The 24,556-nt window shown below is 37.1% G+C and overlaps 1 protein-coding gene across 1 annotated transcript; it reads left to right on the top strand.

Moving 5' to 3' along the window:
* The first annotated feature begins 698 nt into the window (after nt 1-698).
* Nucleotides 699-23,952, top strand: LOC138717349 (vesicular inhibitory amino acid transporter-like). The gene is made up of 2 exons (XM_069850866.1): nt 699-935; nt 22,801-23,952. The coding sequence occupies exons 1-2, from the start codon at nt 699-701 to the stop codon at nt 23,950-23,952; spliced, it is 1,389 nt and encodes a 462-aa protein (XP_069706967.1).
* The last annotated feature ends 604 nt before the right edge of the window (nt 23,953-24,556 follow it).

The raw sequence follows: 24,556 nt of genomic DNA, 5'->3' as shown, positions 1-24,556 counted from the left end.
CAGTAAATACTATTTTTAGGATTTTGCAGTGTGAAAAACTGTAATGCATCATTATTTACATTTACGGCTCTATGTCCTTCACCTGACACAACTTTGAGCTTTTTTTAAGAAGATATTTAAAGTTCTACTGACCTCTGTAGACACTAAAATACAGAAGAAAAATCTCACATCTGGAAAAGTAAATTTGTTTACCTGCATTTACTTAGCAGTCAGTCCATCAGCTCTAGTTCTTAACGAAGCATTTTTTTTCTCCTTTTGGCAGAACTATTTATTTGTATTAGAAACATGCATAATTTCCAGGAAGAGATTCTTGCAGCCACCTGTAAATGCTTCATGAATGACTGATCTACCATAGGCAAAAGGAAGTAGGATTTGAATTGTAAATTACAGCTTGCAGACTACTAAATCTCACTGTAGACTACTCTGGGCAATACATTTAAGACCCTGGAGGTATTTACTTAGCTGGCATCTGAAAACAGCACAAATAAATGAACTAAGGACAACAAACTTCATTAATCACATCTAAAATATCAAGGCTAACCTAACAAAAGGATCACCAATGTACAACTGCTGAATAAAAATAAAACATATAGAGAAAGGTTTTACTTTGATATTTGGTATTCAGGATGGCTCACCTGAAGCAGACTTTTTCATCTCTTTTCAACTGCTTTAGGAAAATACCATCTCTCTTTTTGGGAATGGTGAGATGGGACAGCTGCCTAGACAATGATGAAGAGTATGTGAATTTTGCCAGAAGAGATGAACTGAACAGAGCTCAAAACGAGGAGAGAGAGGAACCAGATGGACCACTGAACTTTCAGCTTGATATTTGCCACCAGGATGGAGAATACAAGTCCCCAGCTCCCCTACCACCTGGCCAGGCCAAACTGATCACCAGCTGGGAAGCAGGATGGAATGTAACAAATGCCATTCAGGTAACCTTTTACTTCCCCGCTCATTACAGTCATCATTTGAAAAACCTGGTCACCACTTAGCTTGCTTTATTTTACTTAAGTGTACCATCATTTCACAATATTCTAAAAGGTTTCTGTGAATTTATTAGTGAAGTATTTCAACATTCCTACATAAAATTAACACTCCAAAAAAAAAAAGTTCCAAAGGATGAAAAAAAAATATGTTAGCTAAAGTTTTAAAAATGTTTAAACTAGATGAAAATGGAAAGGTGGTGATTGCGTCTGTTTTAGAAGTGCAGACATTATCTTTAGGATGTTTGATAGAAATGGGAGGTAAACATCTAAAAAAAAAGGATAGTAAGAGCTAGACAGAAGTCAGACATAATTTTATTGACATGTAAGTCAGATGAGATATAAATTGGAGCAAGAAGCACAAGAAGTGTAATAATACTTGTCAATGTTAAAGAAAGTAGGCTGGAAAGACTGAAGTAATTTGGTCCCAGCATTCTATGTGGAATTTGAGTATCTTTCTGAATCTTCAAATTTAGCATTAAATGTTTCATTTTCTTTTCTCACTTTTCATGATTCATTTCATTACATAATCCTATCATTACCACTAACTTTCTGTTTGATGTGGTAAGATGAAAGCAATACCCACAGACATATCTAGCCCTCGTAACTGATACTTAAATACTTTTTATGGCAATAAAAAATATAGAACAATAATCCTTCCAGTGTCACACAGGTCTGTGATTATGCCAGTGAATTTTTCTTTATGTATCCATTTCATTCCTCAACCCTGCAAAAGAGGATAAAATGGATGTATTTCTAACCCCACTGTATTTTCAAACATGAGCACCACCACATTAGAGCCCATGTAATGACTTCTAGAGCTCAGTAGCATGTCATGCTCAGAAAGTGTTTCACTGTGAATAAAAGTGTGAAGTCCCAAAACACCTCAACACGTGCTCTAGTAACACATTTTATCTTCAGTCTCTCTCAACAGCATCAAGTCAGGATAGGAGTCTGGGATGAGAGCCCGTTGTTTTCTCTGTGAGTCTTGCCTTTGATTTCACCAAAGCCAAGATTGTATTCTGGAAGTCAATTTTGTCAATATTTGCTGTATGACCTTTTGGCAAGTCATGATCTCTCTAACCCACTGTTTTCCTTTCTGAAAAACAAAAGTAATGATGCCTCTGTAAATCTATCAAAATGCCTAAAAATTCCTGAATGACTTTATGTACACAATTACTGTTATTTATTAATATTATGGCTTCTAGTTAAAAAAATAGACCAATAACACAGTGTAAATCCACAATCAAACATACAGTTACCTATTTAAAAACAGGACATATTTAAGCTAAGTTATTCAATCAGATCTGTAACTATAGTCTTAGTCAAAACTCTCAGCATGCTGAGTGTTGCGTACTGCTGTTCGATCTCATTTGGTCAAATATTTTAGAAATCAGCATTAAAAGGGCAGTTGGCTATGGTTGTAACAAACTTTCCTCCTAAGGAAGGCAGAGGATGGGAAAGCTGCGAGCTGCAGTTTTGTTAATAGTACAATTGACGTGTCCTTACAACACATTATGAAACTGTGTGAATATGTGAGTACATATGTGAATCAATGTACATATGTATGTATTTTTCCTATTTCCCAGTACCTTGGCATTTGGTTTGGGAATAAAAGCAGAGAGAGAGGAGAGGAAAAGAAGGAGAGGAGAAGAGAGAAGAGAATATTGAAAGGGCATCTGTCAGTAAGAAATAACAGTTTGAAGACTATTCTATGAATAGCTTTGAAGAGAAAATCAGAGTTGTGAACAGAATGATTAAAACAATCCAAACATACTTGACTGGTGAAGACAACCTATGCTAAAATGACAGTTGTTTTTACTCTACCCAGAGGAAAGGGCAGGAGTGTTTTGCATGGCAATTAGAGGTAAACATTTCAGCAGAATTCTGAAGTGTGCTAAACAGATATTCAAGGGAATACAATTACCCTAAAAGTGAAATTATTTCACAATCCAGATTTATTATAGGAATAATTAAATCTTTGATCTCTGTAATTAAACACAAGAGTTTTCTTACAGTTTTTTTAAATGCAAATATTTAAAAAAAAACAGGTAGATATTTCTATCTTGTTTTTAACTTCAACTGAAAAAATGTGCACTTTTGGTAATGACATTGTACATCTAAATGAGTGCTTCAGACATTTGAAGTTTCCAGAGAAACATGCTTCATACTCCAGCACTGCACCGGCAAATGAAAACCTGTGTTTAATGAATCTAGGTATTGACAGAGACCATAAAGCTGAAATAATTCAAAAGGAAAAATGAACAGCATCATCCGGCAGAGTCATGCAAGTTGCATTTTTTTGTATATAGGAGTAAAACGCAAAAAAAAATTTGCTCTGACTTTTACAGTAGTGCTAGATAGATAAGCAAATCAACAATAAAAAGGAAGATGGTGGTTAAATTCTAAGGGTACAGCATTTCACATCAATATCAAAAGACAATGAGGTCTATTTATTTGCCAGCCACATGTAGGAGGATTGTTGCAAACAGTAAGAAGAATGTTTGTCCAAGAAAGAGAAAGCTAAAGCAAAAGAAAAAGGCACTCACTCTGTAATATCATGAGGGTGTACAAGACAACAAACAGAGAAAAAACAAGAGAGAGGAAATAACGTTCATTTCAGCATAACTCTAATTTACACTATCATGAGCCACAAACAAGTTTAACAGTGCAAAAAAATGCCAACAACTTTACCAGGCAGCTCCAATGTACTTACAGTACTACAATGCTTGTACAATATTTAAAATACAGTGTAATATAAGTGCCAAATCCTTTCCTGGACATTTGGTAAAAAATGATCTATCAAAGCATACTGAATGTGCAGTTTTATTCAATTTGTCTGATACCTGACATAGCTATGTTTTGTCTCCTGTCTTTTGCAGATATTAGGGTTTACAAAGATTAGAAATACCTTTGGGAGAGGCAATTTTCTCATTCCATGATCAGAATAACATGCTAGGGTCCTTGTCTATTGAGAGTGCTTCTAGGAATAGCAATGATGCATTATTTTAAATTATGTCAATAAAAATATTATTACAATTGTGATCATAAATATGCTTATTATGTTTATATTCTGTATATTGTACGTTAGTTTGGAAAAGACTTTACACTTCAAGAATCACTGCTTTTTAAAATGAATGTATGTATCTTTATACTCTTTGCACATTGGGTGCCAATTTGGCTCATTGTTATTTATGTAACTCTAAAAGATTTGCTTGAGAATATGCCATAGTTAATTTTTATTTTTCTGTGATGTTTCCTCTGAGTTACCTGCCTTCATCTCCCTAATACAGACTGAATTGTTAAGAGTGCTAATGGAGTACTAACAACTCCCAAAAACTTAAGTGGAAAACAGAGTGACACTGAGGAACAGAAGTATCAGATATGCCTCTAAGAATAGAAAGGTAAACATCTTTTTAAGGTGTCTAAACATCCCTCCTATTAAGCTTTACTGACACCGTATTTAAGCATTTTCTATATATAAGTATGTACACATCTGCATGCCTAGAAAGCTAGGTGGTTTTGCCATTTGTTTATTAGATATACTAAGATACAGGTCTTCTTAGCCTCAACCTTAAATAATTTAACTAAATAACCACTTAGATCTTAGAATCATAGAATCATAGAATAACCAGGTTGGAAGAGACCCACCGGATCATCGAGTCCAACCATTCCTATCAAACACTAAACCATATCCCTCAGCACCTCGTCCACCCGTGCCTTAAACACCTCCAGGGAAGGTGAATCAACCACCTCCCTGCGCAGCCTGTTCCAGTGCTTAACTGCAGTAATTGATCTTAAGTATTTATTTTCCAGACTTGAGAACAAAGGTCAATCTTTTCTGATGCTCAGAGCTGTAACTTGCTTGAATAATAAACTGTAGTCATACTCTGAACTAAATTACAGATGTCTGAGGGAAACCAGACGTTCTATGATTCTGTGAAACCAGGTTATGCGCTTCATATTAAGAGGTGCTATGGAGAATTAAAAGGAGATGCCTGGTGTTGATAGCTAACCTAGGACCAGCAAGTAATTCAGGTTTCCAACTGGAGCTAGTAAAAAAAAATGACAGCCCAAATTAAAATTCCAAGGCTGCAGAAATATTGTGGTGCATATAAAAAATGTCTATATGATTTTAGGTGAAATACGCCTGCAGTAGTGTCCAAATTTACTTTTCATAGCTTTGCAACCACGAATCCATGACTGGAAATCCAAAAAATGCTTAGAGACTGGTGAGAGCTATCAAAACTCAGATCTGGTTTCCTTATGATAGAATGTAACCATTATGCAATGCAGTTGCTAAAAGATATGTTTTAGGGAAGATGGCTCTGTAACTAATATTTGTGCCCCAGTTTTCTCTTTGGATTTTCTCTTGGCAGAAAAAGATTCTTGACATACATCCCTACTTCATATAACTTTTTGTTTCAACTCAGACTCTGCAGTAGATTTCTTCAGTTTCATGCACTTACTTATATAGCACAGGAAAGGCTGCGTATAGGGTATGTATTCTCTCTATTCCTAACCCTACTTTTTATCACAAAAGCTTTTTATCAAAAATGTGTTAACCTACAATAATGAAATTATATCTGCCTCACAGAAATCTCTTTGTTTGACATATATGCATTGTGCAGTGGACTGGAGGAAGCATTGAATAGATTTATATCAGCATATTCTACTCTAACTCTTATGGAAATGTTAGACATGGCAAATCAGTTTTCCGTATCCCCTCTGTGTCAGATTTGCCAGCACGTAGGAGCTGCAATATAACATAACTATTCCGCAAATTATTCCCTGGACATACAGACAGTCCTAACGTGTGGACAATTGGTTTAGAAAGGACCATACTAGCTCTTGAAGTATCTCAGAAATAAGTACATGGCTTACACAAGCAATAGATGGAAGTGTTGCAGTTATTGCAGCCTACTAGGTGTTAAAATGACATGCAAAAAATCTTTAGTAGTTAAAGCAGTCCTTAGCTTGTGTGTGTCACACCATGGTCCCAAAATTGCATTTTCCAACAGATGAGTTGCAAGAGAGTTACAGGAGGTGTGTCTCCCTCCGTCTCCTTCATAAATTAGTCTACTAGCCTTGAAAGTTTGGCTATAAGATAGATAACTACAGGCACACATGTGCCACATTACTCTATTTGTATTTTTAACTGAAAGATCTTTTCATGAGGAAAAATGTTACATGAATTAATGCACACAATCACTACCAGCTTCCTCTGCTCTACACTGCTGTCCGTAAACAGGCACACAACAAATGCTGGTGATGTCTCCTGAAGGTCTGCCTTGCACTTTCCTCCATGAGGTAATCACCAGCAGCAGACTCAGGGTCTCAGAGCTGCTACAGGCACTGCTGGTAAACACTACATCCCTCACTGCCTGTGGGAGTGTGTGACTACTGCAGAGTGTGTTTTCCTAGGCCAGTTTATATTCACATCTTATTTAGAGCCCTCTGCTGCCCACATCAAATACCGGGCTGTCTGTTCAGCAGTCAGTAGCAGCAGCTAAATGGAGCTACTTGTTTTCCTCCAAAGTGTGTGTGGTTGCCCATACCAACCTTTCTTTCTTCACTGCCTCTGAATGTCTTTGTACTTGCTGCCATGCAGGCCTATTATCTGGCACCATCTTTCAGTCAGGCTTCTTTCTAAGTCCTCACGCTCAGACTACGTTCAGCTTCTGCTTACTTTTACTATAAAAACTCACTAAGACTTGGTCTGATGTACCAATCCACAAGACTAAAACTCTTATCTGAACACTAAGGATTTCCTCTCTGGGTCAGAGTACCACAGTTTTCCCTGACCTTGCCACGCTCTCCACACGCACACCCAAATGGAAAGCTGATACAGTCCCATAACTCATGTACTCACCAGCTCTTGCAAGTACCTCTTCAGACAGCTCACAGTAGTTTCTCACAGCATTCTGCTTTTCTCACAGCATTCTGCTTGAGAAACTGTCAGCCTCTGGGCTGGACAGGCGCACACTCTTCTGGGTGGAAAACTGGTTGGATGGCCGGGCCCAGAGAGTGGTGGGAAATGGTGTGAAATCCAGCTGGAGGCCAGTGACAAGTGGGGTTCCCCAGGGCTCAGTGCTGGGTCCAGCCCTGTTCAATGTCTTTATCAATGACCTGGATGAAGGCATTGAGTGCACCTTTAGCAAGTTTGCGGACGACACTAAGCTGGGTGGAAGTGTCGATCTGCTGGAGGGTAGGGAGGTTCTGCAAAGGGATCTGGACAGGCTGGACCGCTGGGCAGAGTCCAATGGCATGAGGTTTAACAAGGCCAAATGCCGGGTCCTGCACTTGGGGCACAACAACCCTGTGCAGTGCTACAGACTAGGAGAAGTCTGTCTAGAAAGCTGCCTGGAGGAGAGGGACCTGGGGGTGTTGGTTGACAGCCGACTGAACATGAGCCAGCAGTGTGCCCAGGTGGCCAAGAAGGCCAATGGCATCTTGGCTTGTATCAGAAACGGTGTGACCAGCAGATCCAGGGAGGTTATTCTCCCTCTGTACTCGGCACTGGTGAGACCGCTCCTCGAATCCTGTGTTCAGTTCTGGGCCCCTCACCACAAGAAGGTTGTTGAGGCTCTGGAGCGAGTCCAGAGAAGAGCAACAAAGCTGGTGAAGGAGCTGGAGAACAGGCCTTATGAGGAGCGGCTGAGAGCTGGGGTTGTTTAGCCTGGAGAAGAGGAGGCTGAGGGGAGACCTCATTGCTCTCTACAACTACCTGAAAGGAGGTTGTAGAGAAGAGGGTGCTGGCCTCTTCTCCCAAGTGACAGGGGACAGGACAAGAGGGAATGACCTCAAGCTCCGCCGGGGAGGTTTAGGCTGGACATTAGGAAAAAATTTTTCACAGAAAGGGTCATTGGGCACTGGAACAGGCTGCCCAGGGAGGTGGTTGATTCACCTTCCCTGGCGGTGTTTAAGGCACAGGTGGACGAGGTGGTAAGGGGCATGGTTTAGTGTTTGATAGGAACGGTTGGACTTGATGATCCGGTGGGTCTCTTCCAACCTGGTTATTCTATGATTCTATGAGACATAAAATCAGATGTAAGCTAGTCATCTTTTCTTTAACAATCTACCATTTATCTTTCTGCATCTATCGTCTCTGATCTCTGTTTTTCCAGGCACAGTTACCACTGTCAATTTTTGAAATATTTAAACAAACATTCCTATGAACTTATCTGAAGATATTTATTTGCACTTCTCTAATCCTCCTAGCAATGTCCCTTTGCTGAAAATTTCAGTTATAAGCTACATTGAAACTGCCTTTTACTCTCTTGACTCATAGTTTCCAATATTGATTCATGGTTTCCTTGATTCCCCTGTCTTCCTGTATTTGCATCTTGTTATCTTACCATAAGATTTTAAATACTTTGGAGAAGAGACCATCTTTTTGTATTTTGTTTGCATAGTGCCCTGCACAGTGGCATTCCAATCAAGGACTTCCAGGTGCTCCAACAATGAAAACAATTTTGAAAGCAAGTGTTTTCTGTTTCAGAGAAACTCTTTACAAAATAATGATTGCTTAAATGTAGCATATGATCAATTGACTTTACATTTCATTTGATTCCCTTATTTTTCTGTATAGAATGAATTCTCCTTGCTACTGAGACCCATTGTAGGGGCTGAGCACAAGATAAATCAGCTAACAAAAGTGATAAGAGTACCTTTAGAATATTTAGCCTATAAAATGGGCATTCCGTCTTCAAAATCCAGATGGTCAAGAAAAAGAGTGACAGAATTAAGATATCAAACATGAATGGATAGTAGCATTATGAAAATTATGCCCTTTGAAATGGTAATTGTTATCAAACAGGATCAAATAACCATCAGCTGCTTGAAAGCAATGATCACTTTTCCGTGGTGATTCCGTGGGAGAGCCCAACGCACCATGACTTGTTGCAGAACAAGGATCTCTGGCTCCCTCAGGTGAAGAGAATAACTGATGTACACTACACTTAAGTCAAATTAATCTACCATGCTTTTCGGTCTCATCAATCTCTGAGAGCGTTTTTAAGAAGCTGAATGAAAACATGTTTCTGGGTTTTAATTCATATCACATCACATACTACTTAAAAACACTATTATTAGACAACTTTGGTTTTCTATATCTGCTACATCTGCTTACTTTATTGATGTGAAATTAGGTTTGACAGTTACCTTTCAAAACAAAACCCAAATTACCTGTTATAAACATTTTACCAGCCTTCCATGGCTGAGGTAATTTGTACGTTTGTGCCTCTCTACAGCACATGAAACTGACCAGCTGTCACTGATGGAAAGTATTCTTCTTAAAAATGTTCCTTCTGTCCATATTCTTAAACTTATGAGGTGCATAACCTCAATGAATTTTCTTTAACAAGCCATGCTGAGACACATAACTCTTCCCAAGATAACATTTCTCCCAAGAGAGCAAGAACGTGGTGATAAGCATCAGAAAGTAAAATATTTTGTCAGATAGCATTCCTTTCCTGTTTTTCATAAACTTCCTTCACTTTCATTAGCAAAATCATCAGAAGGGAGCTCATTTTTTTATAAAAAGGAAGAGCAAGCCTTAGGCTTCATCAAGGAATAAATGTTGACCAGCTCAACATCTGCAGGTGTGTATGAGACTTTAGTGCTTAAAGGACATCTGAACTGTTATAACATCCTGATAGAATCAGAAATAGTAATCTTTCTGTAGCAAACTTTCCAAATGGTAAACCTTCTTCCACACAATCTTTAGATGGTTAATGTACAGTTTACTTCAATGTATGTAATTTGTGACTGCAGGAGATTGACTAAATGGCACAACCTTTATCTGAATGAGCAAATGAAACTACTTCAGAAGATAAAAAGCCCTTAACACAGATTACACACAGTACTGTATATTGTAACCTAGTTTTAGCACAGTATTCTGTATAAAATATTTTGGCCCTAAAGCTAAATAAAAGTAACTGACTTCTATTTGCATCTATTATCCCTCTTCTCCCCCCACACACCATGTTTCTTGGAAGGCAATGTTTCTCTGTATTCTTGGCCAGTGGCACTAGTTTTGCCATATGTACAATACTGTGTTCACTAAACAGCTACCAAAAAAAAATCAAATTTAATATTTACTTCTCAAAAATGTAAACATATGAGTCAAAGTAAGGAAACATTCACTTCAGCTCATACACACATACTCCACTACTCATTTCAATTTCTTTCCAGCCATTCCTTGAGTTGACACAAATAACAACACCAGCAGATTATATTTTGTAGGTTCCCTGAATGAGCGTTTTTGGTTATTTTATGTTATCAGTAGCAATGGTAGATTCAGCCTTTGCCTTTACCGTACATGAACATTTCAATTCTTGATAGGTTTTTTTAATTGCTGTTTTCCCCTCTGAAAAAATGTTTGATTCAGTCTAGTTTCTCCCCATTAAGCAGAAGAATTTTTTCAGTTTCAAAACTCATTCTTGTTTGATTATTTTAAACTAAATCTATTTCGTAAGTTATGAATAGTTCCACCAAAGCTTGAAAAAAAATGCAAATATGACTATGAGAATTATATGATGCAATATATCTTATTTTTATTTTATAATAAAGTTATCTCTTTATAAGAAGTTCTCTTTTTTATATAATGACTATTAATTCTCTCATTTTAATATTTGCATCATATTTAGAAGTTGGCACTGAGGTCTAGTCTATCTTACTACATTTTAAAGCTCTTCTTTTGTGTCATTGACTGCATGATTTCTGCAATTCCAAATGATTTCACCTCAGCCATCTTCCCTTAAGGGACTTAGAAATCTTGTTCTAAGCTTTAATTGGGATCTGGAGTTTAAAATGAGTTCTCCACTCCTGCTCCTGTTGCTTTTCCTTGCCTGCTGACGTGTTTCACTTTTGCTGGGAAGCCAGCTGCTCTCAGAGCTCTTCCTTTTGTACTTTCTATTGTTGTCATCTTGAGTTAAAAATAAGATAACTGCATGACACTGAAGGCTTCTGTCTGCTGCTTGGGTGGGATTTCAGAGACTCTACTATCTCCTGAATCATAAGGAGCTGCCATACCGCCCCTGAAAGTTTCCTTTCTTAATGAGAATGGATAATCGGCTGTATAATTCATATTTTCCCTCTAGCCTTATACTTATTCCTGTCTTATGTCTATAGTTAGATATTTCTCATATCCGGCCATTTTCTCTCACAGTTTCTTGCTCATCGTCTTTTCCTACCCTTGTTTCTGCCTCATATGGTTCACAATCTTATGTACTAGTGTTCTCCGGTTTACTTAATGACACCTTTTCCCCCCTGTCCCTGCCTTCTCTGGTGCAGACGTGTTCCCAAGTTAGCCAGGTTCAGGCTCTTTCACTACTCTTCATGGGCACCTCAGAGTCTCATGGCCTTCCTACAGAAATTCATTTGACTCTATAGATGACATAGAGATAGGCATCTCTGATGGAGATTCTTAAATCTTAAAATAAGTGCCTTACACTGTTAGAGTGAATAGTCCTCCGGTGGTCATTATTTCTATCTATCCTTTTCAGAGCTAGCAGATTAGCGTTACTTTTTGCTGTGTTTAGATAGGTGAGGTGAGGAATCTCATTCCTAATAAGTGCCCATCAAAGCAAGGTAGATTTGTCATATATGTCTTCTCTGCTGCTGTGTGTACTCGGTCATTAATGTTTGGTTTAGACAGAAGTTGGGTGAGATTCATCCAATTCATGGTAAGATGTGATCGTTTCCTTGGGTACCAGAGAGAGTAAAAAAAGAGTAATAGCCTTAGTAACTTTAGTAATAGTTACTGGTTTTTCACTTAAAGTCCATTCATTTCACCTCATGGATAAATTGGAATTTTGCTTAGAAATTTGAATGTGAAACATGAAAGTTATTTAGGAGAATGGATTAGCTTTCATCTCTACAACTCTCAACACTGAAGTCTGAACAAAGAAGAGATCCAATAAGGCGATGTTTTCCCCACACTGTCAGAATGTATCAGGTTAAGGAAAAGATATTAAACTCTTTTTTTAAATGTACAAACTTTTAGAGCAATTACTTAACTAACTTTGTTTTAATAATGAAAGAGGTGTTTTTCTCTCTACCTGTACAGAGAGTACGTATATCTAAAGATAAGAATAAGCCTGGGGTCTTTGTCAAAGTTCAAGAATAATATAGGTCCCTAGTTTGCTCATTCAGAGATCTTCAGCTGTTGCTTCCAGACAGCATCCTGACTCCAAGACTTTCCAGTGTGGCTGCAGACCAAGAAAATTAATTTCTTAAAAGAGGAAAAGAAAAACAAAAAATACAACAACACAGGAATATGATTTACTTTATGACTACAATACCTTTGTTTATGGGGCAGTAGCAGTCAAGAACCATTATGTCACAATCCGTACAAATAGAATAAGAAAACTTCCTCAAGTAGTAATACTTCAAGTATTTTACATCTAGAGACTTTAAAAAGACAACTTCAGCATGCATTTTATATGCCATATGCCTGGCTTCACAAAGTGCAACTATATTTAAAATTATCTTTCTTTTTTAAACAGAGAGCTTAAGAAACTTTGCTTTTATGCTAAATACTCAGGGCGTATCAGAAAACTTAGTCACATTTCTTTTCTGGTCTTAGTTTTTTTCTTCGTTATTAATTATACACATTTGGGAATGTTTGTCAATATCTACTTGAAATTGGGGGAATTATTCTTCTTTCTTGAATTTTCAGAATGATATGATCTCCATGTCACTATAGAAGAGAGATACCTCCACTACAGGAATTAATTTGTAACTTCAACTTTACCTGTATCTGTGCATGATGAAATTTCAGCAGTAAAATCTGTTGCTGCTTCTTTTATCCTAAAGGTGGAAGCAACAGGGATGCCACTGAAGTTTAACTGAGCTTAAGAAAGGAAAAACAGTAGTGATTTGTTGTCCATCCCCAGTCTCTTTGTAAGAGAGCATCTTTTCTCACCTATTCCAGAAGAATACACTATGATACTCTGTATTAGTTTACTGATTCCTAGAGACCAAAAATAATAGTAAACCACTGTTTATGTCTTTCATCCAGACTATTAACTATATTGTCTCCAAACAGTGCTGTAAGACAAATTTCTCTTTTATACGCCGAGCTCTGGGAGTCATTATAGCTTGAATAAGAATCCACCTAAAATCAGTGGCTGGGTCTGTACTGAGGAAAGAACAGGATAATATTAGCCAGGGGAGGATTCAGTCACCTTTTATTCCACATGCAGTCATGACATATCCTATGCTAGCTTTCAGAAAACATAATCCAGCTTCCAGATATTGTAACCTAGCTTCCTTTTCATCTCTTAGAGGTCCGTAAGTTTTGTTCCAGTGCAAAGTTCTCTGTAGCTTGAATTTTTTTTTCCATTTCCTCTTCAGCCTTACTTGTTAAAGGTAACATGAATTGTGGCTTGTCCCATACAGGCAGCACTAAAAAAAACCCTCCCAACAAGCCAAATGCTTTCTCCCTGGCTGAGTTTGAACTTTCTAAGTGCTTTAACTCTTCCTTTTGTTATGTCAATACACCCTCAAATAAAGTCGTTTGGCTCCCCAGTTTGCTTCTAGACCCCTGAAGTCCCCTTTCTGCCTCCTCTCAAGCTCTTTTGACCATATTTTAATGGAAATTCACATTCTGTGCTGGATGCTTTGAGTATTTGCCTGCTTTCAGCTTAACGTCTGCAAGTCTGTGATGAGCTATGTGAGAAATAGATAAGTAGCCAATGAGTCCATGTTGCTCTCCACTACTAAATTTCAAAATAATGTTCTAGTTTTCACTGCCTCGCTTTTTTCATCTTTTTTTCCTCTCCACTACATAGAACATAATAAAAGCCCTCATTCTTTTACCAAAGCCTGCTTTCTCCACTGGGACTAAGAAAAATAATATATTTTCTTAAAAGGTAATTTGCTTGGGAGATTTACTTTGTGTGATTCAGTGCATTCTTGCAGACAGCTCTGAATTTATGCAAACTAGCATTTTTCATCAAACCATGCAGAATTAAGCATCAAGCATATTATTTCAGTTTTAGAACAAATATTTAATCCAATAGCAAAGCCAATGGGATCAGCTGTAATACTCAACACCAGCAATTCCTTTTTTTGTTGAGACGTTTTCTTTTCTCTGTTCCCTTTCCTAATCCGTAGGAGATTCCTAAAACTAATCTAGCCACTAAAGGGAGAACACAACCAGTGGCTTCTGTTAGTCAAATGGACACATACTTTTTTTGCGGTGCAGACCATGTGACTTCCTTACTTGCTTATCTTATCACAACATCTCCTGAGCAGTCTATCTGCAGTATAATCTGCTTATGGAACCTGAAGGATTGACAGAACAACATTTCTAAATTTTCTCTCAGTATATAAGGTGATTGCAGGCATTAATCACAAAATAAACACCATAACCACTTTTCTCCCTGCAAGCTAAAGCAGGATGACATTGGCAGCGAGAAAGAATAAGACAAATCAGGAAAAACGAGATTGCTGGGGTCTAATTCAACCATCCCAGAAGTTAAAGGAAAATTTTTCACTGACATTAAAGGAGATGGATCTGCTGCTAAGGTCATACAGGCCATGGACAATATTTGAAGTTTTCCACAGAACAGCTTGTAGCATTTTGTAATTCAAACTCAGCTGAGCTGAACAAACTGTGAAGTGAGTGGGAAAGGAGCTGAATTCTTTTCCTGGAGTCTGTAGAGCATTGCCAGGAGTCTGGGTAGCCAGCTAGGGAACCAAAAATTCTTACTGCTGAGGTGAAATAGGATCTAGCTAATATTGCAAATACATGGTAGGATGATTTATGTGACTGGAATTTAAAAATAATTAGATAAAATATATTTACAGAAAAAGAGTAGGTAAAAGAAGTGACGGTGGTGCTCTGTGTTAGGGAGATGATTTTCTGTGTTGGAGCTGTTTGGAAAGAAAAATTTTATCTGTTTTGGTGACTTCGGTTTTACAGACTTATGCAGGAACTTGTGTGCATTCTGTAGTAAAACATAATTAAAGTTTCTAAAAATGATAGATTATAACTATCTAACATAAAAGATATTGAACCTAGCACAAGATAATACTATTTTGAGCCTCATTATGTTTAATAAAGATGAACAGATCAGTGGATCTAATTATATTCATTAAGGGAAAACAGAGGACAGTAATATATATGCTCGGTACTTCAAAAGAGTGAATATTACAAACCTGGAAAAATCTCAAGATACAATTCATTAGGAAGAATAAATACAGACAGCAGATTGTCAAAGCAATTTGAAAGTTGTTTAACAAGAATTTATGAGATATCCAAAAGCCGCGTCTCATAATTAAGAAATGGAATGTCTATGTGTTAAAACCCATTCTGTGAAGTGAATGTGCCAATTAAAATTTAAAAAAAAATAGCAAAAGGAAGAAAGGGAAGGTGAAAGTAATCATTGTAAATTATAAACTATGAAGTCTAGCAAAGAGATACAGGAACCCAAAGACACTAGAAAAAATGCATCTCCCAGGGATTAGGACAGTAAGAAAAGAATTTTTTGGAAGTAGGAAATAAAACAGATAGCTTCAGTGTAAAGATGTGAAACAGAAATGCTAATAGTGGTATAAATTAAGTATGAATGGAAAAATGTATGTCTCTATATATGACTGTGTATGTTTGTCCAAAAGCACCAGAAGAAACAGCAGAGCAAAGTTGAAAGGGAAGTTATGTGTTAATTGCCATAGAGCACTGTGTATGTGATTTCATTCAAATGAAGGGGTAGAAAAACTAACCTTCAGATAAGTGTTAAGAGAATGAAGCAAAGGAGAGTATCTATAAAACTTACACATATGGAAAGCAAAAATACTGTGAAATTCAGGAATTTTGCTTAATATTTATGAAGGATAAGACAAAATAATGAGGCAAAAGATCCAAAACTGCATCCGCTCCAGAGGAGTATAGAAGGTAAATCCATAATCTGTTTGTTATCAATAATGAAGATTAACCCTAGAAACATGACTGGCAGCAACTCTTGTCCTCCTTGATGCACTCAGGTGATCCTGGAAAAGCTACCATGACACAGACACACACCAGTGCTGTGGAGTATGAGGATGTGAGAGTGGATAAAATCAACTTAGAGATTCTCTAATGTAATAACACCTTACTCACTGAGTTTTGCTATACTGATTTCCTAGCAGTAGATGGAGGTTCTAAAATTGTTCAAACCTCTGTAAAAGATGCAACTGTTCATAAGCAGTCTCCGTAGAGAATCAGGAGGATGTGCTTATAGCACAGGAGAAGAGCAATTTTGCAATTTTTCAGGGTGGGCACCATGCTGTTCTGCATACGACATTTAAAAGCAAACTCTCAGAGTTTCTAAGCTGTCTGTCTACACTCAATTGTGTACACAGTTGTTTGCTCAGCAAGAAAAACAAGCATCTCTCAGAGGAAATTTTTCTCAGCATTGCTAACGACCTATCTTAAGAGAGTTATGAGTTATAAATGGAGGTGCCTACTTTTTTCCAAGCTTAGACTCGGACAATTAACTATTATATAACGAAAGTTACTACTTCAAACTGATGATAAAATTTATCTTGCTAATATTTTTACAAGCAGAATGCCCAGCAAGTTTGCACTTGGGAGGCATTGCAAAAGATACATCTGACCTGGAAAATACTCGAATCCGGTCACTATTGTATTTGGACTTTTCAGGCGATTATGGATATCATTCCAATATTTAAAAGGCCAGTTAAATCCAGACTAGTGAAATCTGGCAAAAGTTCTAAGAAAAAGTATGTAATTGTTAATACCAGGTTTAGTTGATAAAGAATAAAAAGATAGGAATATGATTAATGTCTGTCATGGTTTTGAAGAAAGTGTCCATACAGTCCTTATTAAACATCTGATATAATTCTTAGATGAGTTTGGAATAGAGGCAGTGAAAGACAAATAATATATTTAGACTTTTAAAGAGAATTTTGACACATTAATACACAACATTGTAATATAAAAATTAGTGCAACGATAGACTGTATCTTAAACTGATTAACAACTGCCTAAGTGACAGATCCAAGGAAAGTAAATGTCAATATAGATCTATTGTCAAAAGTATGAGTTTCTAGTAGAATAATTGGCATCTGGTCCAGTATTATTCAATGTAGTCAACAGTGATCTGGAAGAAAATATAAAAATCACAATTGATCACAGCAGTGGCTGAGAAAGGAAAAAGACTGTGGACGTCAACAAACTAGTAGTTTGGTTACCATGGCATGAAATTAAGAAGTTTTCTCTATTTTTTAATTTAGTGCTAATAAATCTGTATCTTCATATAAATACTAGAGCAACACAGGCTTGCATTGGTTCTGAAAAATTATTTCTTTTAAATGACAGCAAATGCTAAATGACATGATGAAATATTTTGTGAAAATGTACTGAAAAGCAGTGTTCTTGAATTCATCTCTCTACTCTTCCAAGATCCATGAAGGAGCCTTTCCTGTGTCGTTTCCATGCCTGACCCATGTGGAGAATCAAATACATAGTTGAGAAAATACTTAGGCTTAAGGGAACTGTTACAGTGGAGTAGCTACAGATGTTGAGAGAGGCAATCGGAGCTAGTTCAGCAGTCTGGCATATTAGGGTGTATTCTGCATATAGGAGAACTGTAGTAACTGAATAATTTTCAGTTAAATTCTTCTTAATTTCTTAATTTATTTTTTCTGCCTGATTGAGTCTTAAGGTGAAATATTTTTCTCTTTCTTTTTATCATTGTTTTTTGCTCCATATTTTTTCATTGTCTTTTAGCATGTCTCAAATCTGACCATGATTTGATCGTCTTTACTTTATAATCACTTCTAATTTCCTTTGTTTTTCAAAGTGTCATATTTGAGATTAAAACAGCCTATAAAATGAAGCATAAGAAAAGTCTTAAAACTGAACATTAAGGAATTATGGTATTTTATAAGAGTCCTTGACTGTGCTTATTTATGCATTTTTCTAAACACTTTTAATTCCTTGAGGAGATGCTTTCCTGAAGTCAAGTAGTGTAAAACAGTGGTAAGACAGCAGAAGACCCACTTTTTGCATTCTACGCTAATCCAGAGATCCACTATTTTTAAACAAGGAGACAGTCTTGATGATGTGGGAAATACTCCCATGTAGTTCTAATATTTCAGTCAAGCCATCGACAAATGCAAAAGATGTTTTGATGTGCAGGTGTAATTTGGAAATCCTGATCTGCTTGGTTTGTATTGTGGGTGGATTGGTAGTTTCTGGTGGCAGCTGTCACACCTGATTGCTTCTGCTTGGAGATATTCTTTGTCAGCTAATAAATAGCTTCTAGCTGAGACTGACCTTTCCTTACATGCCCTTTTCGCTCTTGTCCTCACCAGGCTGATCACCAGTTCAGCTCTCAGGATTTCTTTCAATACCTAGCTGCCTATGGCTAAATCTACTCTGACTGTTTGCCAAGGACCTCCACAAAGGCACATGTACTCACTCTATTACCACCCTCAGTCTAAGGTGAAAATACCCAGGTCTTGCAAATGTCTTGGGAGGCAAGGGAAGATGCAGCCCATTGGGCAAGCCTGTGTCTTGTACAAGGTGGAGGGAGTGATGGCAAGTAACATATCCATTCAAGCTGAGCTGTGATAGAGGACTGTTTCAAAAACTCCCTCTCCCCTGTATCCAACTGCGTGAGTGCTTTTTCTGGGTGCTATTCTATTTTGTAAACAGATCACCTTAAAACAGCATAATTAGAGCTAACATATTTGACTTTACACTGGAGCAGCTGAAAAACCACTCAGACAGGAACACTTCCCAGACAAAACATCAAAACTAAGAGCTGGGAGGCAATTTAAGAAACAGTTCTTTTTGCTGCTCATCTTTAATTGATGCCTCTCAGCTAAGGCTGCCTGTGCCACAATTTGGACATGAGAACTCAGGATAAGAAGACTCAATAAAAGCAAGTGCTGGGACCAGGCTGGAACAAATGTACATTGACAAATGATGTAGGAACTACCTGTGTCATCAGCGAAGAATCAGTGAAATCTTGACATGCTCTGTGTACATTCTGTGTACACTCATTCCTCATAAGAGAGCCACAGAAGATACTTTCAGCAACATCCATGAAAGAATTTCTTTATGGAGAAGGAATTTTCTGCAGATAAAACACTTTAAGCAGTGCTTTAAGGTTGCTGAGCAGCTTTAAACCATAGATGCCTCTACTGTTATATTACATTGACAGCAAAATAAGTGCTTATTAAAGATATACTTTTCTTTGAAACTAAACTATTTAAACACGGTGACATTCTGGAAATGGTCCTATCAGAGAGTATTGCTTTTGGAAAGGTAAGAACAGAAGATCAAATAGAAAATGGGTCTTGAAGTCTGACAAAGGGTCTTTCATCCTTTGGGTTCTTGGGGCCATCACTATTATTTTTTGGCTATTTTGTAGAAATTTGACAACATACTGATCCATGAAACCTTTCTTCTTAAATGGAAAAACACTTCTGGCAAGGCAGGAAAAACACTGTCGTTGTACCACATATATATTTTATGTATTGGTATGTTCAGAGTTCTCCCATTTCTCTCCTAACCATGCTCTCTATCCATAAAGCTGCAAAACCAGTTATGTCAAAAATGTTTGCTTTCTGTTATTAACTGAAAGCTAAAGTTTGCAAACTCTGGGGAAAAAAGTGTCAAAGACATCAGCTGAAAGGAAAACTTACAGTTGCTGTAGAAAGGTTCAGTTTAGAATTCTAAACTCTAGACATTGAAATTGGCAATGATGGATACATAATTTTAAGAAAGAATATATATATAGTGCAAAAAGATTTTTTTAAATAAGGTCTGAATTCAGAAAATGAAAAAAAAATCAACACAAAAAGCCCCATCTCTATCATACTGTGTTCTATGTTAGGTACCAAATAAAATTATTTTATATAAACAAACAACAGCAAGGAGATGTTAGAGGTCAGAATTATGTTATGCTCTGATTAAACTAACAATTAAGTGAGGAAAAGCAGACACCTGTGGGGAGGACTGTAAATGGCTGTCTAATATGATAACATCTCTGAAAGATTTATGCTTTGGTTTAGGTTGAGGCTAGTCGTACAAACGTTAATAGACTAAATTCAGCAGGGGAGAAACGATTGTGTGGGTGAGGCCTGCGTTGACACTTACCTGCAGTTTAATTATACAACAACCTTTTGGGTCAGCAGAAACTGTTTGAACTCCCAAATGCAGGTTAAGGGGCAAAATAATAATGCTGTGAGTGTGAACAAATGAGATAAACTTGCTACAAGCTGCAAGGAACTGAGAAAACATCATTATGTTAATATGGAAGATGGCTCCGTGGCTTTTATCTTTCTGATTTTTTCATAGACTTCATTTATTTGTGATGCTTTTAAACTCAATCTGTTATGCAAATGCTCTCCCAGGATTCTTTTAATAGGACAAAAAGTCATATTTTTTTCTTTAGGCAACTACATGACTTGCCAGTCAGTGAAAGCCATGATTAAAAATGGCATGATAACAAAAGTTGCTGTTACATGTGTGCTACTTGCAGTTTGTATAAGGCCAGATATCCAGTCTTTTTAAGTAAGTAGAATCCTAGATGGCAGAAATAGTAGAATTCTGAACACTTCCATGACGTTCGTGTCCAAAAGAAATGCTAATTACACTCACTGCAAGCTAGTTGGATCATGAGACCTGTATAAGAGTGAAGCTAAAGCATTGGAGTGGGGAGATTTGGTTGACTAATATACCACAAACTATGTAGTTGAAATGCCCAACTCCTAAATGAAATGGCACCTGTGACCTATATAAAATCATTGCTGCAAATGAAGTCATTGAAAACCACCAAAAAACGTGTCTAGTCAATAACTTTGTTATTATATCAGTAATAATAGCTGTTTCAATTCATAAGGCATAGACCTTTCAATCAAAATTTACTTGGGTATATATTTCATATAATTCTTCCTGCTCAAATTCATCTGAAAGCTGAAGCCATCTGCATCTAGAGTGAAGCCTGGTGAAATAGGCAATGCTGCACTTTCATGTGATGGTCACTACATTTTTCTCATCAACTTAAGAGAAAAAATAATGCTCTAACGTAAGGACTTCTGATCTTTCTTCACTGGTTCATGCTTATCCCACTATCTGCCTGAAAAGGACTGCTAATTTGTGACTGGAAGAAAAAGAGAATACTTTTTATACACTGATGATTAATTAGTGTTTGAAAAATTACTTCTCTTCAGAGCTCTCCTTATGGATCAGATCTGTAAGTAATTGTATCACTTAGAAGTGGGATGCTGGGTGTAAACCCTAGAAAGCTGAGCCGGGCACCTGCCTTCTTGATGAGCTCCAGCAGAGCTGGGCTCCTAAAGTGCCCTCACAGAAACTAACTGCTGGTTATAAAACCAGAAGGAGTTGATAGAAAACACCAAAGACAGAAGCATGCCTGAAACACTTGTTCCCTGCACAGCCTTATGCCCATGATTATAGACAGAAAAGTCTGAAATTAAGGTTTAGACCATTAAACTCACCTTTTCTCTTTTGGCTCCTGAAAGCAGGCAGCAGCACTACGCACTCAGGAAGCGAGAGAAAAGTGGGTCGCCTCATCTGTAAGGAGCACTGGTTTTGTCAGAGATTCATAAGTGGCAGAGCAGATAGGGTTGCTCAGGTTTGGTTAGAAATAGAGTTTATATGGACTTGTTCCTAATCAAGTCCTTCTGTCAAGGCAGAATACCAAGCATGAGCACAAATGCTCATATTTTATCATGTCATTTGTGTGGTAAGAAATACTGAAATAAAAATTCCCATAGAACTAGTTAACAATATTTTACTTCCTCCCTACCTTTCTTCAGTCATCAAGAACAAAAATCCCTGACCAGTCTGATTAATGTGCATTGCTTAATTTCATCTTTGTTGCACAAAAAGAGAAATGTCATGGAAGCATCTTTCCTAAACTGGATCTTTTTATGAGTATCTGTTGTTAAGGGCTTTGTTGGTTTTATGCTGATGAAAATTAAACCACTTGAAAGTGTTTTTTGTCCTTTAGTGCAGAGAGGAAAGAGGGAAAAAGACAAAGAAATACACAGTGTTCTGTGAAACTAAAATGCCACTAAATACAATTAAACCACCAAATTTTTTTTATTGGATAAAACAAGTATAATTCTGTTCCTTTCAGAAACTGTTTAAAGAAAAAGTATGTCTATGTGTTTTACATGTATTTTTAAACACTTAAATAAGTCTGCACAGTCTGGAATCTTGGCTGTGAGAAGAATTACTTTAGCAGTGGACTAACAAGAACAAAGGCTACATGAGGCATACAGAAGCCACAGAGGAAACACAAGCAAAGTCAGATGTCACTCTAATGCTGTTTTCTTTCTAGAGGTCTGTTAATCATTTTGAGACCAAAGAGAATTACTATTACTGGACTGATCTACAATGCTATTTTTAATTTGAATGGAACTTGTACTGATGATGCTATTAGTTGCTTAATCTTACTGATATTGCATGAACATGCGTGTTGACTGAATAATTATCTATGAACCTTCTAAAATGTGCTTGCAATCACATCAGCATTAAATATTAACTAGGAAGCTGACTCTATCATTCAGGCACATTCTCTTTTTCCTAACTTATCACTACATGTGTGTCAATAGGAACAGTTATTTTTGTTGATAATTTCATTTATGGAAACTAGCATATTTCTCACAATTGTTACTTACTTAGGTGAATGTAGCAGTACTTCCACCACGCAGTTAGGTAAAAACAATTTTCAATAGAGGGTTGGTTTAAGAGCATGGCTTCTAGAATATATTTTGCCTCAGGGATTTTGTGCTCTCTTTTCTTTCTCTTTTTCTTCTTCAGGGAATATTTGTCCTAGGATTGCCTTATGCTCTTCTGCACAGTGGATACAGTGGCCTGTTTCTTCTTATCTTGGCTGCAGCATTATGCTGTTACACAGGCAAAATTCTAATCGCTTGCCTGTATGAAGAAAATGAAGATGGGCAGCTCACAAGAGTGAGAGACACATACGAAGATATTGCAAATACCTGCTGCAAAAACCTGTCTCCTGAGCTAGGTGGCATAGTTGTCAATGTGACCCAAGTGATGGAACTGATCATGACATGTATTTTATATCTGGTTGTTAGTGGGAACTTGCTGTCACATAGTTTTCCAAACATACCACTGACGGAGAAAACGTGGTATGTAATTGCATTTGTTACATTGCTGCCTTGTGTATTTATCAAGACTCTCAAAACGGTTTCCAAACTCAGTCAGCTTTGCTCCTTGGTCCATTTCATTATCATACTTGTAGTGATGTCTTACTGTCTTACACAAATACATCAGTGGTCCTGGGCAAAATTCAGACTGTCCATTGGGTTTGAGGAATTCTTGGTCTCTGTAGGGGTGATCATTTTCAGTTATACTTCACAAATATTTCTTCCCACACTTGAAGGTAACATGAAAAACCCAGGGGAATTTAGATGTATGTTGAACTGGACTCACTTTTTTGCTTGTGTCTTGAAAACAACCTTTGCACTGACTGCATTCTTGACCTGGGGTGAAGAGACAAAGGAAGTTATTACTGACAACCTGCCATCATTTCTCCAAACCATAGTGAATTTGTGTCTCTTAACCAAGGCTCTTCTTTCTTACCCTTTGCCCTTTTTTACAGCCACAGAAATTGTTTATTCTTGTATTTCTAGAGGCAGCCACTCCAATTACAGATCTCCGATATTTGCTTTGGGTGTAAGAGGCTCATTCCTTCTGTTAACTCTGCTGATGGCCACGCTCATACCACATTTTGTCCTGTTGACAGGTTTAACAGGAAGTGTAACAGGAGCTGTTATGACTTTTCTTCTTCCTTCTCTCTTCCATTTAAAACTTAAATGGAAAAAAATGTGCTTCTTAGAGAAATGTGCAGATACCTCTGTTTTTATTTTGGGTTTCCTTTGTAGTCTTGCAGGCATAGTTTGCTCAATAAAAGGGCTGCTTGAAGTGTTTGGAGGAGTATAGAAAGATTTCCTGGAAGCCAAATAGGGATTAAATTTTATAAATGTTTTTATCTTGTTAGTCAGTATCAGTTACCTAGTGACAAAAAAGAGATTTTGTCACTAGGTAAAATTAAGCATATGCTTAAAAGTTTACAGGATCAGGGCTTTGACTGTAAAAGTATGTGGCTCTAAGCAAACTGGAAAATAACATTTTGTAACCAGAAAGTACAAATGTACCCATCTTTAACATGTTGAGAGGAAAGGTGGTGTCAGAAATGGTTTAGCATGAAAATTATTTAGAAATAATCCTATATGGTTTTGTTCAAACATGACATGCACTTCCTAAAATTGTTACTGCAAGTGATTCCACCAATATAACCAGAATTTATCACTGGGTTAGATATCATTCTGTCTCAAAGCTGTCAAATCTAGCTTACAGGATATGATCGAGTTAGAGAAAGCTATCGTTGTAGATGGATTAAATGTGATTTCACATTATTGGCAGAATGTAATTTAACATGTGAAAAGAACAAATCAGTGAATTTTAGTTTTGATATAAGACAAGTTCTACTACTTGTTTTTTAAATGAGCAGGTAAAAGGAAAACTCAGTTTCCAACAGCTCTGA

The sequence above is a fragment of the Phaenicophaeus curvirostris genome, chromosome 2 (assembly GCF_032191515.1).
Source record: "Phaenicophaeus curvirostris isolate KB17595 chromosome 2, BPBGC_Pcur_1.0, whole genome shotgun sequence".
NCBI classification, from domain to species: domain Eukaryota; kingdom Metazoa; phylum Chordata; class Aves; order Cuculiformes; family Cuculidae; genus Phaenicophaeus; species Phaenicophaeus curvirostris.
This window is presented reverse-complemented; position numbering and strand designations above follow the sequence as displayed.